Here is a 17,106-nt window from a genome sequence, read left to right as displayed (position 1 = left end):
TGCCCTGTGCATGTGCCACCACACTATCCACTCAGTCATCAAGGAATTTATCACACTGACTGTCTCTCTTTATTTAAGCACTGCTACCAAGCCAACTCCATTCATTAGAATGGTCCTATGTTTCTGTCTATGAAATGAGAAATCTCTACTTGTCATATTTCAGAAAGTCTCTTAGTTCCAGCAAATCCAAGGTTGCTACTGCACACTGCAGCCTGGATGAATCCATGTGATGAGTAAATTAACATCCACTGCATGTTAAGCTTGTGTGGTATATTCTGTAGCATTCTAATCAAATCTTGCTTAATGCCAACAGATAAAGAAGGATGAAGTAAAGTAAGGGTTGAACTTTTAATTCGAAATAATTGTCATATGCATTATACAGAGCCACAAACTTTAACCTGCCAGAATAAGTGCCCATCCCACTAGAAGAATGAGAGGCACTCTTGCAGCAGAAATCCCTGACACAGAGCACATTATGTATGGTGTGTGTGTGTGTGTGTGTGTGTGTGTGTGTGTGTGTGTGTGTGCTTGACAGGACCATACAAATTTGTGTATTTTGTATTAAAGCAGTTAAAATTTAGTGCTTTGAGTACAATTCTCTCATACTGACCACCAGATGTTCAACACGGCACCTCATGAGAATTAGAATGGTTGGTCTTCACAAAAATGGCAGAGGCTATAAGAAGATAAGAAATGTCGTAAAAACTAAGTTACAGTACTTACTCACAATGGTCCATTAAAGAAGTTAAATCCTCGTGTTGTGTGTCATGTGCAGAAGCTGCTTCAAAAAAACAGACTCACGAGTGCTTTCACTCAAGAAAGAGCATTTCTTTAGAGGTTGCAGAAGCAGGAGGTCCACTTGGCCACTATGGCTCAGGCCATACGTCGATCACTGCAACAAGTCGGTTTGCAGGCTGTCGTCCCAGAAGGAAGCCTCAGCATGTGTGGTGACACCCTGGTGAGGAGCACCAAGAAATTTTTCTTGACTACAGTCAAGCATGGTGGTGGTTGCATTATAGTCTTGGGCTGCATGAGGGCTGCTGGTACTGGGGATCTGTGGCTCATTGGGAAAAAAACATGGATTCCAACATTTACTGTTACATTACTGTTACATTACTGTCTAGGGGAAAATGTTCAACATGCATCTTTCCATTTTTATGCAGATGATACGGTCATTTATTGTTTTGCATTTATTGTTTTGCAGCTACCATTAGGAAGGCGCATGAATGCTTGCAAACTGCTTTTGATAGAGTGCAAGCACAGCTTTTTCATTTAAAGCTTGTGCTTAATGCAGAGAAGACCAAAGTAATGGTATTTTCAAACTCAAGGAAAAAAGAGTTAGACCTGAATATTGTTACTGACCAGGGTAAAACAATTAAGGTAGTTTCATCTTATAAATATTTAGGATTTTTAATTGATGAGCACCTTTCTTTTGATTTTCATATACAGAATCTAGTAAAAAAGTTTAAATTGAAGCTAGTTTTTTTCTTTAGGAACAAATCTTGTTTTACTTTTTCTGCTAGAAAAAGGCTAGTTGATGCCACATTTCTCTCTATTATTGATTATGGTGATCTGTTGTATATGAATGCCCCATCAAAGTGTCTTCAGATGTTGGATGCTGTGTTTCATGGAGCTTTAAGGTTTATTTCAAATTGCAGACCTCTCACGCATCATTGTACACTTTACTCCAAAGTGAATTTGCCCTCTCTGTCAAATTGCCGGCTTACTCACCTTTATATTTTTATATATAAGGGTATTATAGGCAGTCTGCCAGGCTACATATCCGAATTTCTTTCTTTTGTACAGAGTACTTATGGTTTACGGTCCCAGAAAATTCTCTCATTAAATGTTCCTCAAGCTAGGACAGAGTTGTTCAAAATGGCTTTTATGTCTTTTGCACCTTCAACTTGGAATGACCCACAGAAATCACTAAAGCTACAGTGTCTAATTTCCTTAAATGATTTTAAACATTATGTTAAATCTATAGAACATGAGTCTATCCACACATGCAAATGTTTTAATAAATGGCACTTTTATTTAAATTGAAATGTACTTGAGTTGTCTTTTGCGTTTTTTGTTTGATTTGTGATTGTGTGATTTTATTTTGTTCTGCAATTTTGGCCAGGCCTCTCTTGAAAAAGAGATTCTATATCTCAATGAGACTAACCTGGTTAAATAAAGGTTAAAAAAAAAAAAAAAAAATATGAAGCAGAACATGATGCCCTCCCTTCAGAAACTGGGCTGAACAGCAGTTTTTTAACAAGATAACGACCCTAAACACACTACCAAGATGACAACTGCCTTGCTGAGGAAGATGAAGGTAAATGCGATGGAGTGGCCAAGTATGTCTCCAGAACTGCACCCTATTCAGCACCTGTGGGGCATCATAAAGCACCATGTGTCTAACATACAGCAGCCCTGTGATGTCATTATAGAGGTGTGGAAGAGGGTGCCAGCAACAACTTGTTCAGCTCTGGTGAATTCAATGCCCAGCAGGATTAAGGCAGTGCTGGACAACAAATTAAAATGATATGACCAACATAAAAACTGATATTTTCTAAATATTATAATACTCATGAATCCACTGTGTTGTTGCTTGTTCATTTTGCTAGCTTGGGGGTTGGCCGGAGCAGCCCCTTTAAGAAGGTAGAGAGTGTAGGTAAGACATGTGACCAAGACATATAAAAAAAAATGTGTGTGTATATATATATATATATATATATATATATATATATATATATATATATATATATATATATATATATATATATATATATATATATAGGTGTGTTGGTATCTCCAGCAAGGCAGACTATATTAATCCATCCGATGGTGTGTAGGTCTCTTTTGCAGAGGAATCAGTGTCCTAAGGTCTTAAATCTATTGCTTGCACTAGATATGCTGGTATGGAGATAACGAGCAATTACTATTCTGGCATCCATGACCACCAGTGAGAAAATGTTTGTATTAGTGGTTGTGATCTTGTGACTTCAGGCAGACTTTCTCGTACTCAGTAACCTTCTTTATGGTCTGCCGTGTGCTTGAGGGGACAAGCAGAGAGGAAACAATATCTGCAGAGCATCAAAATGTATTCATATATTACTCCGTGTCCTCAATGGAAGGTTTCGGCATAGTTTTGCATGCAAGTCTCAATTTGCCAGAATCTTGACTCTGAGTGTGGTTTACAAAATATTACATTAACAATACCGTGATAGCATATGTGGTGTGTCATGTTCATTCAACCAATTCAACCAAAAGTTTATAGTCTATTTACAGGTAAAGATATTTCTGATACCAGTAATGGGAGTTTATTGGGGCAGGAATTGTAAGATGAACTGTAACCTACACTTGTAACTTATTAGCATAGATAACGTAATGCTGTAGCTGTAAGTTATAAAACAATTTTATTAAAAAATTTTGTTCCATGGATTATGCAAACTGCTTGTAGCAAGACTCAATCTCTGGATTATTTGGTCAATGAAACAACAATAGAACAATTAGAAATCTGGACACTATACACTTGTAGTTTTCAAGTGTTTTAAAATCCTTGTTTGCAAGTAGTATAGCTCAATCTTAAATCATGGAGCCATATATTCTTCATGAATAGCATTTTTCATGAAGAATATATGGCACCATGGTTTAAGATTGAGGTACATCACTTGCAAACAAGGCTTTTAAAACAGTTAAAACACATAGTACTGAATTCTATCAAAAACTCTACCTGGACATGCAAGTGTAGAAGAATCGATACTGTTTTTCAGGGGAAGTGTGATCACACCAAATATAGATTTGATTTGGATTTCTCTTCTATTCATTTACTTTACATTTTGTAAATTGATAAAAGTGACCTATTAAGAAAACATTCTTATTTTATAGCATTTTGCAAACATCATGTTGCTTTGTTTTATGATATACATATATAATGTTTTATTAATATTAGAGATAATGTTTTACAAAACTGTTGCTTGGACATACAGTATGTTAATAGGACTATAAGGCTTAAAAATGTGTGCGCGCTCGTGCATGTGCGTTTGGACTCTTAGGTGTTTTCGCGCGCGCGAGCCGAACTGCCGAGCACAAGCGGCGCGCGCACCCCGCCAAACTCCGCTCTGTGCCGGAGACGAGGCAGATTGCGCGCGTTTTCCGGTGCACATCTGATGCCCCCGGTGCGAGAAATGCGTCCTAGAAATGCGCCCTGTCTGCGTCTACGGAGCGACCTGGAGGAGTGTATGAGACAGTGAGTGAGTGCGTGCGTGTGAGAATAGAGAGAGAGAGAGAGAGAGAGAGAGAGGGAGGGCGAGCGTGCGTGAGCGACCATACTGTTCCTTGCACACGCGCAACCAAGTCGCGAGACCAACCTGGAAATCGCGCGACAGAAATTATCCCTCACAGACGCTTCTCCACTTGGTTTTATATTGCATGTTTTTACAAAAAAAAAGTTTTATTTTATTTTTATTTTTTTTTTTAGCCAAGTGTTATTTATTTAGCTATTGATATTGCTATTTAGTAAAAATTAGAATGAAGGCAAAAAACAGGGACCAAAGCTTATCCGACTCCAGAGAACTCGATGGATCCTACGACCAGCTTACTGGTAAGTTTGGAAATTTGTTTTGCAAAAAAACAACAATAAAGCATGCAGTTTTTCTAAATAAATAATACTAAAATATATCGATAAATGAATAAATTAATCTTTCTCTCTATATATGTTTTTTTTTTTTTTTTTATATTTTGAAAAACATTTTGCACAATGAACTGCATGTTTTGTTGTTTGTGCACATTTAGGACACCGGCATGCTCAGTTCTGTGGATGTATGAATGTGTTTTATTAATCAAAGGCTTCTGTTCTTTGCTGACCTGGCTTCATAGCACTGATTGATTGCTTTTGCACGTGTGAACATGTTGTTCGCGTATTTTCCTCAGAACAACCCATGAGAGATTCCTTTTGCACCTATATGATCTGGGGATCATAGAACATTGTGAATACTGCCAGATTATTCCACATGAGATGCACTGAATCTGAAAGGGATGCATTCCAGAAAAGGAAGTGAATAGAGTGGATGCAAGAATAGCAAAACATTGGTTTTTATGATCCAGAGGTCCAAAAGCATTTAGAATTTGCACAGCATTATTGGAGATAGAGTGCAGTGTAAATTTGTGGACAGTGATCATGGATATCTCACACCTAACAAGGATCATCCTTGTATATGCATATCATATCTGGGTATTCTTGACCTGTCAGTTTATGTATGTTAGACTCGTGATTTTTTTGAAACGTTGCAGTTCTGACTTCATGCATCAGTGTACACATTTAGGATTGTAAAATGGTAAACTCTTCTGTAATACTAGGAATATGTACTTGAAAATGTTTTATAGATGATGTTCTAAAGACATCTTGGTAATATAATAATGAACCTGATTCAACCAAGAAAAAAAGACACTATTGTCTAGGAGATTATTGAATTGAATCTACCTCAAGATGTTCCTTGAACTCCTAATTTCAACAGATGAAGTTGTGCTTTGTGTTTATTGCATTATTTGTGAGCAGAATACTCTTTATTTTATCTATCACAATTTTATTGATCTATCAAGTAGGTAACTTTTGACATCATGACAATTCCACTGAACTGCTTTCGACTGAGTGCATTCATTGCATCGGATTGTAAGCACATAAAATGTGATGTATTATCTTCTTTTTGCCTGAAGGAAACCACCATTCTGCTACAGTATACTTGAAAATGGGCGTTTGTGTGACTGCATCAGATTGTATTCTCTATAATTAGACTGGGCAAACCTATTCATTACTTTCTCTCACCATCATATTCACATTGGCTTTCCTGATATTATATTACTGACTTTCCTTGGTTTTATATGTATATCATGATTTTATGCATCTATATATTAGATATTTTTATTCTTATTATTCACATCTTATTTTATATATGTATTTATCAAGATGTAAAGTTGGCTTTTTATGTGGATTATTTGCTTTCAGATAATGCAACAATGCAGTAAACTGAAGGGACAGAAATGAGGGACAGGGTAATGTTTCGCCACATAACTAATTTGTTTGGCTGATATTCCCGGTCTATTTATAGGTAATTGTTTTTATGGAGTTTTATGTTGAAATAATAAAATGTATTAATAAAAATAGTTATTAATTATAAAATGAAGTAAAATGTTAATACAGTACTGTGTACATAAAAAAGCATTTTTAGAGTGGCTTCTATCACGTTTTTTTGTTTATCGCGGGCAGTTATTAAATGTAACCACGTTGAAACATTGAAGACGATATCATTATCTATACTGGGGACACACAAAGCACCAAATCCTAGGACTTTGCTGACTAGATAAAGACTACCAAGAGAAACGGTTGGGAACCACATTAACACACAAAAGACCTTGCAGTGAGATTGAAAACACAAAGGAGTATTTGGATTGGATTACACACCAAGACACATGAAACTTGTGAACCCTAGCAACAGATTCCTGACAAAATTCACCAGTGATGAGTGGATGGCTATTAGGGTCAAAATGTCTGAATCTGAATTGACCTGCTGTCAGGTCAGCTGTACATAATCATACAACATGTTTTGGTAACAGGAATGAAGTCATTTAATCAGGGCCATCATGAATGCAGGATGATACTGCAGGATTTTAAGTCTGGTTGTGAATGGAGACCAGGGCACCCAAAAAGACATGGGCAATAGTTTGAAGCATTGAGTCTGGTACGGGGGTCATGACAAAATACACCAGATAAAGGAGGAGATGGCAAGTTTACACATTTACTGAGCTGGAAGCTGAGACTCAACTAAGTGTTGACATTTTTCTATGGGGTGGAACACTGTTGGAACACTGTCCTCTTTTGGAGGACAGAACTGGTAATTTCACTACCAATTTGTTGCTGTTTATGAGGTCATGTATTCGGCAGAATACAGGTAGTAATTTTTTCGAGCTTGTTCAACTGTCTAATTAGCGCTACACTACACGAGCACTAGTTTAATAAAAGGGTGGTGGTTTCACATGTATCACAATGCAGGATTTCTAAGTAGTTTGTTCCAGAATGCTAGCTGTCATGTGAAAGGATGGTACTACCAGTGTCAAAATTGGGGAAAAAAAGAGTCCCTCCTTTACACAACTCACCAACTCATTTGGTTAGTCATCATAGCATAATAAAGACTTTAGCTTTTTCTTAGGTTTCATCTTATTATTCTGTATATAATTAATGATTACTCTTTCTTTGCTCATCAAGCTTCATTATCACAAAGGACCACCTTTTCTTTGTAAACATTGTAAAGTTTTACTGCAGTCTTCTTACAGCTCCTTTGAATCTGAGAATTCAGCTTGGTTGCTATTATTAATTAAATTAAGATTTAAAGTTTCAGATATTCAGAGTTTTGTATACTCCTCTATGTACAGTTTTGACATGTTTGGATTTATAGATTGTACAAACCTCTTACTGGGGGGTTTCTTCCGCTGGGCATAATTCTCAAATGTTTTGAATATACCAATATTATGGTATCCAGCAGCATTCAGGGTTAATAATTCCAGCTAATGTTGGGACATAATAAAGCATAAGATGCTTATGAATACTATAACCTGCACAAAGTTGTTTTAAAGCTTTGCACTTAATCCTGTAAGGAGTCTGGGCCTTTGGCCTAATTTTGTGATTTGTACAGTATATGCGAAATTATTTCAAAATACATAATATTGTCGAAATTCTGCCGGTACCTGACCAATGCCGGAACCTGACCAAATTTCCTTGTTGAACAAGGACTAGATTTTGCAGCATGCATTTACCTATTCAGCCATAAAAGCATTAGTGAGATCAGTGACTGATGTCAAGCAAAAAACCTAGTGCACATACCGCATCAGTTCATTGTAAAAGTGTCTAGGTCAGAGCTCTCAGCCTTTTTTTTCTTAACAACCATGGCAAACATGAACACTGGACAGGATGCACCATTATACCCTTTTGACTATTACACTCATTGTATATAATCACCTTTCCATGTACTGTTTGTTTATATTCCTATTGTTCATTTATCTGTTATTATTTATTTCTTTATATCTAGCAAATATCATAGCCTTACCAACCTGTACATATGTGTATGATTTACACTGTTACCAATGCACTCCTGGTTAGATGAATAAATTTCGAGAACTGCATTTCGTTGGATGTTCAAGTGACTACCACCTGACTACCATCTTTTTGACCATATAGGGTATGTGATTCAAACATATTTTCACACTTTACATTTCTCTCAATGACTCTGTGTCTGAATATTTCCATACATTTGTTAAAGTGTGAAACCAAACAACCGATCCCTTGACATGGTCCTTGTAGAAAATGGTGGTCTGTATGAATGGGCTTTGTATACCTCTTTTGAAATTCACCTATCATAATAATCGGCCTCAGGCACCAAAGCTTCAAAGAGATGACCTGTTTTCATGTGGATGTCATGATCAAGGCCCGTCTTCACAGTAAACTGAAGGGGAGACGTTAATGCCAAGCAGATAGTTTTAATGTCATTCGAAAATATTGTAATCTGTTTTATTGGTGGAAAAACTGGAAGTTGAAGAGGTAATGATAAATGTCATCAGTGCTTATGTTCCCAAATAGTGAGCTGGAGGAGAAGCAAAAATGAAGTGGCAAAGAGTATACCTGGGAATGTAAGCTTGGCGATTGGACCAGACTTCTATAGGCATGTTGGTAAAGGGAACAGAAGCCTTGCTGGAGACAAGGTCAGGTAGGCTAGATTGAGATGGTTTGGAAATGTGCAGAGGAGAGACATGGGTTATATGGGTAGAAGAATGCTGAGGATGGAGCTACCAGAAAGAAAGAAAAGAGGAAGACCAAGGAGGAGGTTTATGCATGTGGTGAGGGAAGACATGCAGGTAGTTGGGTTGAAAGAGACATATGTAGAGGACAGGATAGTATGGAGACAGTTGATCCGCTGTGGCGACCCCTAACGGGAGCAGCAGAAAGAAGAAGAAGCATTGGAGGGGGAAAAAAGATTATGAAACAACCCAGGAATATCAGTGAAGTGAGACTGCTCTGAAAGATAGTGAAGGAAAAGAGCAACCAAATAAGCTCCTGAAATGATCAGTTTTAAGTCTTATTTAATTAGTTTTTATGTCTTATTTAATTGTCATTAACTTTGAATACAGTTAGTTTTGTGCTGAGTGTTATGGGTTATTTTTCAGAGCACTCAAAAATTCTTGCAATTCGTAATCGCTGCTTTTTATTTTATTTTATCATTTATTTTAAATATATTTTTTCTTTGCTAGCTGTGGAAAAAATAATCTCTTTCAATATTTATTGTTTTAGTATTTTGTAAGTTGTTTAAATTGGAGGTGAGGACACCACTCATACCTCATATTTGCAAATCAAGCCTATTTCTCCAGTAGAAGTGGTCTAGCTAATCTTTTTTTCCCCTCTTTTCACTGCATGTTTCACTGACCCGATTTGCAAATATCTGTATGGACAGCATTGCCACTGTGATGACATACAGTTCATTAATCCAATGAGATACTCAATCCGTCAAAAGTCAGAACTTTCACGGAGATTGAATCTGAACAGACACCAGAGCACGTGCTTCTACAGCAGGATTACAGACTGAAATATCGAGACGACATGAATACGTGACGGACGCTTTGGTTAACACATCACGTTTAAATATTAACGCAAGTATATTACAGTCTTTTGCAAATTAACTTTCTGATATTACAAGTGACCTATTCACTAGGGATGTGCGTCTCCATAACTGAGGGTGATGCATTTTGTAGATATGTAGCAGCTACTGATGTGATATAATTCACCCTATTAAGATGCAGCGCAATCCAATTTTGATTTAATTCAACACAATGCGATTTAATGCAGTATACTGCTATGCAATTTAATATGCAACAAATAGTTCACTTTTATTTTTGTGGCTCAGACAGACAGAAAATCATACATTTACTTAAGTGCCTTCTGACTTCTAACGCATGGCCCTTTCACAAACAGGCCTTTGTGCAAAAAAAAATAAAAATAGAAAGCAAGATTAAATAAAAGCAGATGTTCTTTTCCTGTTCTATATCTAGGCTATAGGATATATCTACCTCTGGCATGTTAATCTGTATTCTATGTGAATCTCAGGACACGCATCGGTCTCCGTAGTGTAGTAGGGTCTCCGTACCCCACCTGTGTTCTGAGCTGCACGGCATCGGGAGAAAAAACTTCCATCGGGTGATTTTTAAATGCACGACGATGCCAAAAGATAAACGAGAGAGAACTAGTTGTGAAAGGAAGGAAGAAGACAGTGAACAATGACTTACTTGGTCGGCTACAGTTTGGATACAAGCCAATGTAACGCGTTGAGTCAGGGTAAAGGGATAGCTTCAGTCAGAGATAGCTTCTCCAGTTGCAACAGAAATCATATAAGCACAGACAGGTTTCCAAAACTCTTGCTTTTTTATTTTTCTTGGCAACAGCGTTACGGGTTAGTCAAAGAAACTTTGAAGCATCAGAAAAGAATAAGGACGTAATCCTCGGTCTCCACACACGCAGTAATAGCGGAAAAATGCGGCGGCATGCTATTCCCAAAATACCGCTATCCTCCTAAAGGAAGCACAACATATTTCACCAGTTACACCGTGTGTAACGTGTCTTTCGTTAAAGCCTGTGTAAAGTACATTAGTGTAGACATTAGTGTAGTGCGGCTTATAAACAGGTGCGGCTTATTTATGTTAAAAATAAAAATATTTGTAAAATTCAGTTCGCTTTATAGTCTGGAAATTACAGTACATTGAAAATGATGCATTGCGATACAAATGCAGACTTGTACAAGATGCACATTATCAAATTAATGTGTATCACATTAACTTTGGAATCTTACTATCCCTATTATGTAGACATTTACACTTCTTTTGATCGGTTAGTCAAGACTGGCTTCCATGAGTTTTATTTGAACAGCTCAAGTTTTCTTCTAACGAGCCATTAGAAAACTGCGTGTTCCTCAGAGCTGGACTCATCTGAGTAACTTCTTATTCTTTTTTTACAAGTTCTGAAAATAGCGACAAATAGATAAGTAACATTTTATGCACTGAAGGTGCTTGTGAAACCCACTCATGATGATATAGGCTCATTTGGAGTTCTGGCATAGAAACTTCCATTAGATCTGAGTTTCTCATTTCTCAAAGCAGTACAGTATCTCAGCAATGTGGGCTGGTAGTGTGAAAATGTGTGTGTGAGGGGGAGAGGCTAGCATGACTCAGATCTACCTCTTCAGAGACTTCGGGTGCAAGCTGTGCACATGTGACAGGACTGACCTGTGTTGCTTTAAGGTAGCGTGGGTGATGGCTGGCTTGAAATAAAAAAAAACCCTTTTCTTTCATTCGACCAGCGCTCTAGAAATAGTGGTGGTTTTTTTTCTTTTGTTATTTAGAACAAGCTCAAGATCACAAAGACCCTGTTAAGACCTTGCACCATACTTGCAGCACATTTATTTATAAAAATTATTGCTTTCATACACTTTTAAAAGTAAAAGGTTTCCTGAGTCATAAGGGGAAAAAATATTATTTTATTTTATTTTTTTTTTGCTTATTCTACCTGGGGACTCAGAGAAACCCTTTTCCTTCATTTTGCATTTGCGTATTTCCTCCTTGTTCAAGGCGAAAGGTCAATTTTATTTCGTCCACAAAATGAATTCGGTGCTTGATTTCACGGTGCATTCAGTCAAAAAATATGGGCATTAGAGAAACAAAAGAAGTATTTTTGAACAAGCTGGGGAGAATTTCACTCCTTGCTCCTCACATAAAATTTTTGCTTTCAGCCTCTCATACAAGTCAAGTCAAGAGGCTTTTATTGTCATTTTTACTATACACAGTGGTACACAGTACACAGTAAAAACGAAACAACGTTCCTCCGGAACCCTTGTGATTGTTACTGCTCTTTCAGCCTTAGGGTATGGTCCTAAAGATGCCAACCAAGTTTTGTGTCAATCCACAAACTGGTTACTGAGATACAGCTTCACTTCCTGTGTGACTACTTTGCTGTCAGATTTGTTTGTCCATCACGGGGGAACTGTTTGGTGCATTTAGATTTATTTTGGAAATGTGAAAAACTTTGTCTATCTTCTATGACGCTCACTCTGAAGATGATGTGTACAGTTTTGGTGATGATTATACAATGTGTAGGAGGAGTAGTGGAAAATAAACTTTTAGACAAACTCTGTCATGGCTAATGGAGACAAGAACAAACAAATTCAGTAACAGAACAACAACTCCAACCAGAAACCGAAGACTAAGTACAGGGTTGTGATGTCAAAGTTTCAGGCTTTATTCTCAAAGAAAATAAAGTTAAACCATTCCATGGAACTAAAATTTTAGCTTTCAGCCTCTCATACAAGTCAAGAGGCTTTTATTGTCATTTTTACTATACACAGTGGTACACAGTACACAGTAAAAACGAAACAACGTTCCTCCGGAACCCTGGTGCTACACTAAACAACAAAACAACAGCATAGAGCTACAACACAAACATAAAGTGCATCGAGTGCAAACAGTGCAAACAAAAAACAGTACAGACAGACAAGACAAGACAAAAGACAAAAAACCAAGTATAGCGCCGACTAGTAAACCTGCTGTATACTTGATTACACAGTACTGTGTAAGGAGAAATGTAAAAACTATACCCAGGGGAGAATACAAACAGAATAGAACAATGTAGTGCAAAAAAATTAAGTAATTTTTGATGTAATATTGTTAGTTAAATATTAGTGAAGCGAATGTTAATATGGTCTTATTTCGGATGTATTTTTCGGTGTAAATCCATGTGGTTTGGGGAATTTTATTTTACCATTTTTTTTTTCTTTTCTTCTTACTTTGACTTTCTTCAAAGATCAAATGTTCAAAGACTTTAGCAAACTTTGCTGTTAAAACAGCGAGTTTGCTTATTCAGTAGATGTTTACTTCTTCTTTTTACTTGTTAACTAATAAAGGCTGAAACAGAAATAATTAATAATAATAATCAGCATCATCATTTTAACGGGCCAATCACCCAGATTCTGAGAAGTGCACATTCAGAGATGCAAAAGGAATTTAAAAGTAATTTGTAGTTTCACTTATATTATGACCTTTTTTTTTTTTGCTTTAGGAAAGAGAGGTCTAGATGAACAGATGGGGCAGTAGCTCAGCATTGCTGCTGCTTCTGCTGCTACAGCGGAGTTGAGAGTTACTTGTGAAACTGTGTGTTGCTATGCTTTGACCCGTTGTTGTGATTGTTACTGCTCTTTCAGCCTTAGGGTATGGTCATGCATATAGGAGCCTATGACCTTTTCAACACCTGACTTTTCCATCTATTTGTGGTTCTTCTTTAAACTGTTACTTCAAAGTTGGAGGCACATAATTGTATCGAATATTTTTTTATGCGATTGGATACAACTTTCCCTTTACTTTCAATAGGAGACCCAGACCTGTTCCAGCATGACAAGGCCCCTGTGCACAAAGCTAGCTCCATGAAGATACGCTTTACATGGGTTGCAGTGGAAGATCTTGAGTGGCCTTCTATAGAGCTCTAATCTCAACAATATTAAACAGCTTGGGGACAAATTTAAATGATGACTTTATCCAAGGCTGCCTCACCCTGCAACAGTACCTGACAGTACAGTACCTTAAACACTCTCCACAAGCACACTACAAAATATAGTGGAACATCTTCCAAGAAAAGTGGAGCTTATTATAAAAGTAAATTGGGACTAATATATGAATCATGTGGTCAGGTTTACAAATTTTTTTTTCATATAGTGTTCTGTCGTGTCTGTGCAATTTAAGCTCTAGTGCACAAGGAGCCATGTTTATGCACAGGTACAATGAATCCTCATACACCGGATATGCTTAATTTTCAGCTGTTGCTTCTGCTCACAATACTTTTCCTTTCTGCCAGCAATCGGTGGGACCGACTGGCCTTTTTGTAAGCTTTACATCATTACTGGCTAACTGAAATCAGTTCTGTTTGGCCTCCTGTAAATCACTATAATAAAAACATTTGCTGATATTCCATTATCTAATATTGTATATGCAATAAAGTGTTCTAGCAGTTTACTGGCAAGCCTTTGCATTATTGAACTTGGTGTGTTATTTCTTGAGCCATTTTCCCCCTAAAGATTGCAATATTTCATGTATTAATAAATGACTAGTGAAATATTTTGCTCCAGAAAAAGTACACTCAATGCAGTTCAAATGATGTCTGTCTTTTTTTTTTTTCTGTTCGATTAGATGCTAAAATGCTAAAGTATTTTAAATTGATGCTGTTGCTATGAGAAAAAGAAAAATGCAAAAATGCAAACGATGGTTCAGTAGACTCATAGGGGGTTAAAGGATTTTGAGTGCTATTCTGTGAAACTAGAGATTTCTTCCATGAATCTTAAATGTATTTTTTTATGCCTGTCACCATCGATTCTTTTAACTTCTTTTCATTGTGGTGTTGGTGTAAAAATCCAAAATTTACTAAAGCCTTTACTGTCAAAAGCTATTGATCCATATCTCACTATCCAGTGAGTGGAAAATGCATAAACTATTATTAGCAAAATTAAATGTTTTAATTTGTATTTATTTTTTGTTCAGTATTTGTCACTGATTTCACTATTTACCATTTTCAGTTTCAGATTGGTTTTGTTTATCATCATTGATTGATTGTTTATTCACAGCCCTTTCTTACCATTCAGTTTGGAGACTTCACCTGCACTGTGGTAGAAATCCTTTTATGTCATGTGGTCAGTTGAACCTTGGGATGTTTTTCCCTCTTGGTGTGTCACATTTATTGTATGGATAAAAACAGCCAGTCTATGTAAAACAGTTTCATTCTGTTTCCAACTGAACTCTATTGCAGATCCAAACAGGCTGGGTTTTTTTTTGTTATAAAGCATTTTTTATTTTTTTTTATTTTTAGATGTGATCTAAATCAGACTAAGACCAGACAACTTAGCTTGTTGTTATGGTTGGCACATGACCTTGAGTTCAACTGTAGAGGATTAATTGAATTGAATGTGATGGACTGTGTTCAAAGATGGCATATAGCCTGATGATTAGCTGTGTTCTCGGGCGTTTCTTGCCTTTCTGCATTACAGGAAGCAAGACTAGCTTGCAGTGGAGTAAACTTTAGCCCAGGTCATCAATTACATAAACAGGTAACAGCACAGCAAACCTGAACACTCTTCTAATGACTTTTTACAGACTGCGTGATTTCAGCAATAAGATCATTAGAGATCCCACGTTGCTACATTGTTACATGTCTCTAATAAACTTGCGTACTATATGTATGTAGACTGTACAATGACGACACCTACTGAATCGTAGACAAGTTATAGTATAGAAGAAAAAATAAAATCAAACAACAAGCATGACGAATTGCATTGGCAACTGCAACTCTGTGGGCTAACAAAAAAGAGTGCACTTGTATCGCTTGCTTGCTTCTTAACTGAGAGATGCAATTCCTTCACTATTTGCTTTTATGCAGTGTCCTCCTTGATGTGATCATATTAACAGCTAGACAGCATGAATAAGGAAGACCTCTGCTGCTACAACAAGATTTTTGCCGTATTGGAATTCCACAAACCAGTATTTCCGTTTAGGCCGTTTGACCTAATCAGTCATTCTGTTGTAGCAGCAAACGCACTGTAAGGTGGTAAGTTTTTGCAGCCTATCTTTGGCTGTGACATGGCCGTCTTTGAACTTTTCTCATGTTATGACATAGGACCACCATTTAGAAGCCACAGCCAAAAGGGACAACCCAAATTCGTAAAAATGTCTACCAGACATATAAGGGAAAAAGCACAAAAAAAAGTCTCCACTAAGAAATTTTGGTTCCTGCCCAAATAAAGATAAAGTTGATCTAATTTTTGTGTTGATTTTGCATTGTAACTTTTTGGCCTATATACAGTATATGTAAAATAATACCTACAATCCAATGAAGTCCAATAATAAAAGAAAAATTATTATTAAATTATTTAATCCTTTATATTTTCAATTTATTTATCTTGATACTAAAGTATAGTGTGTGTGTGTGTATATATATATATATATATATATATACTGTATAGACCAAAAGTTTGGACACACCTTCTCATTCAAAGAGTTTTCTTTCTTTTAATGACTATGAAAATTGTAGAGTCACACTGAAGGCATCAAGGGCTATTTGACCAAGAAGGAGAGTGATGGGGTGCTGCACCAGATGACCTGGCCTCCACAGTCACCGGACCTGAACCCAATCGAGATGGTTTAGGGGTGAGCTGGACCGCAGAGTGAAGGCAAAAGGGCAAACAAGTGCCAAGCATCTCTCGGGGAACTCCTTCAAGACCGTTGGAAGACCATTTCAGGTGACCACCTCTTGAAGCTCATCAAGAGAATGCCAAGAGTGTGCAAAGCAGTAATCAAAGCAAAAGGGTGCTACTTTGAAGAATGACATTTTTCAGTTGTTTGACACTTTTTTGTTATGTATATAATTCCACATATAATTCATAGTTTTGAAGCCTTCAGTGTGAATCTACAATTTTCATAGTCATGAAAATAAAGAAAACTCTTTGAATGAGAAAGTGTGTCCAAACTTTTGGTCTGTACTGTATGTATATGTGTGTGTGTGTGTGTGTATGTGTGTGTGTGTGTATATATATATATATATATAAGTGCTTTAAAAATAGACATTGTCATGGAGCAGCTTTACAGACATCCAGATATAGCTATAGATTCAGATTTAGCACTAATGAGCAGGCCAGAGGTGACAGTGGTGAGCAAAAACTCCCTGAATCAGCATGTTGAGGAAATCGTGAGGGAGACTAGAAATAAAAAAAAGGAACCCATCATCTTCGAGTTGATGCCAGTTAGTGACAATATAAACCATTATGGTTTGGGAAAAGGAGATAATTTATAGATATAGCTAAGTATGTTGTTAAGATTGCCAGTTTAAGCATCAGGGTTGCAGATTATTTTAGTAGAGTTTTAGCCTGAAGTCAATAATATACAGCTGAAGTGATCCAGGTGGCAATTACTGGGAGGTCCAATTGAGAACATTCGCAGTCTTTTTTTTTTTTTATGTATCTGTGTGGTACTCCACAAAAAAAAATAAAAATCTAA

The 17,106-nt window shown here is 36.8% G+C and overlaps 1 protein-coding gene across 4 annotated transcripts in view; it reads left to right on the top strand.

The window, feature by feature from the left end:
* The first annotated feature begins 4,087 nt into the window (after positions 1-4,087).
* Positions 4,088-17,106, top strand: part of LOC310721368 (A-type potassium channel modulatory protein KCNIP2-like) — a 181,480-nt gene continuing 168,461 nt past the window's right edge. For 3 of the 4 annotated variants that reach the window (XM_083533019.1, XM_083533020.1, XM_083533021.1), the window contains exon 1: positions 4,088-4,591. In XM_083533019.1, coding sequence (XP_083389145.1) covers positions 4,519-4,591 — 73 coding nt within the window. In that variant the 5' untranslated portion in view covers positions 4,088-4,518. The remainder of the gene's footprint in view (positions 4,592-17,106) is intronic. The other variant, XM_083533025.1, reaches the window with a different exon arrangement.

This window comes from Silurus aristotelis (genome assembly GCF_946808225.1).
Source record: "Silurus aristotelis genome assembly, chromosome: 27".
NCBI classification, from domain to species: domain Eukaryota; kingdom Metazoa; phylum Chordata; class Actinopteri; order Siluriformes; family Siluridae; genus Silurus; species Silurus aristotelis.
This window is presented reverse-complemented; position numbering and strand designations above follow the sequence as displayed.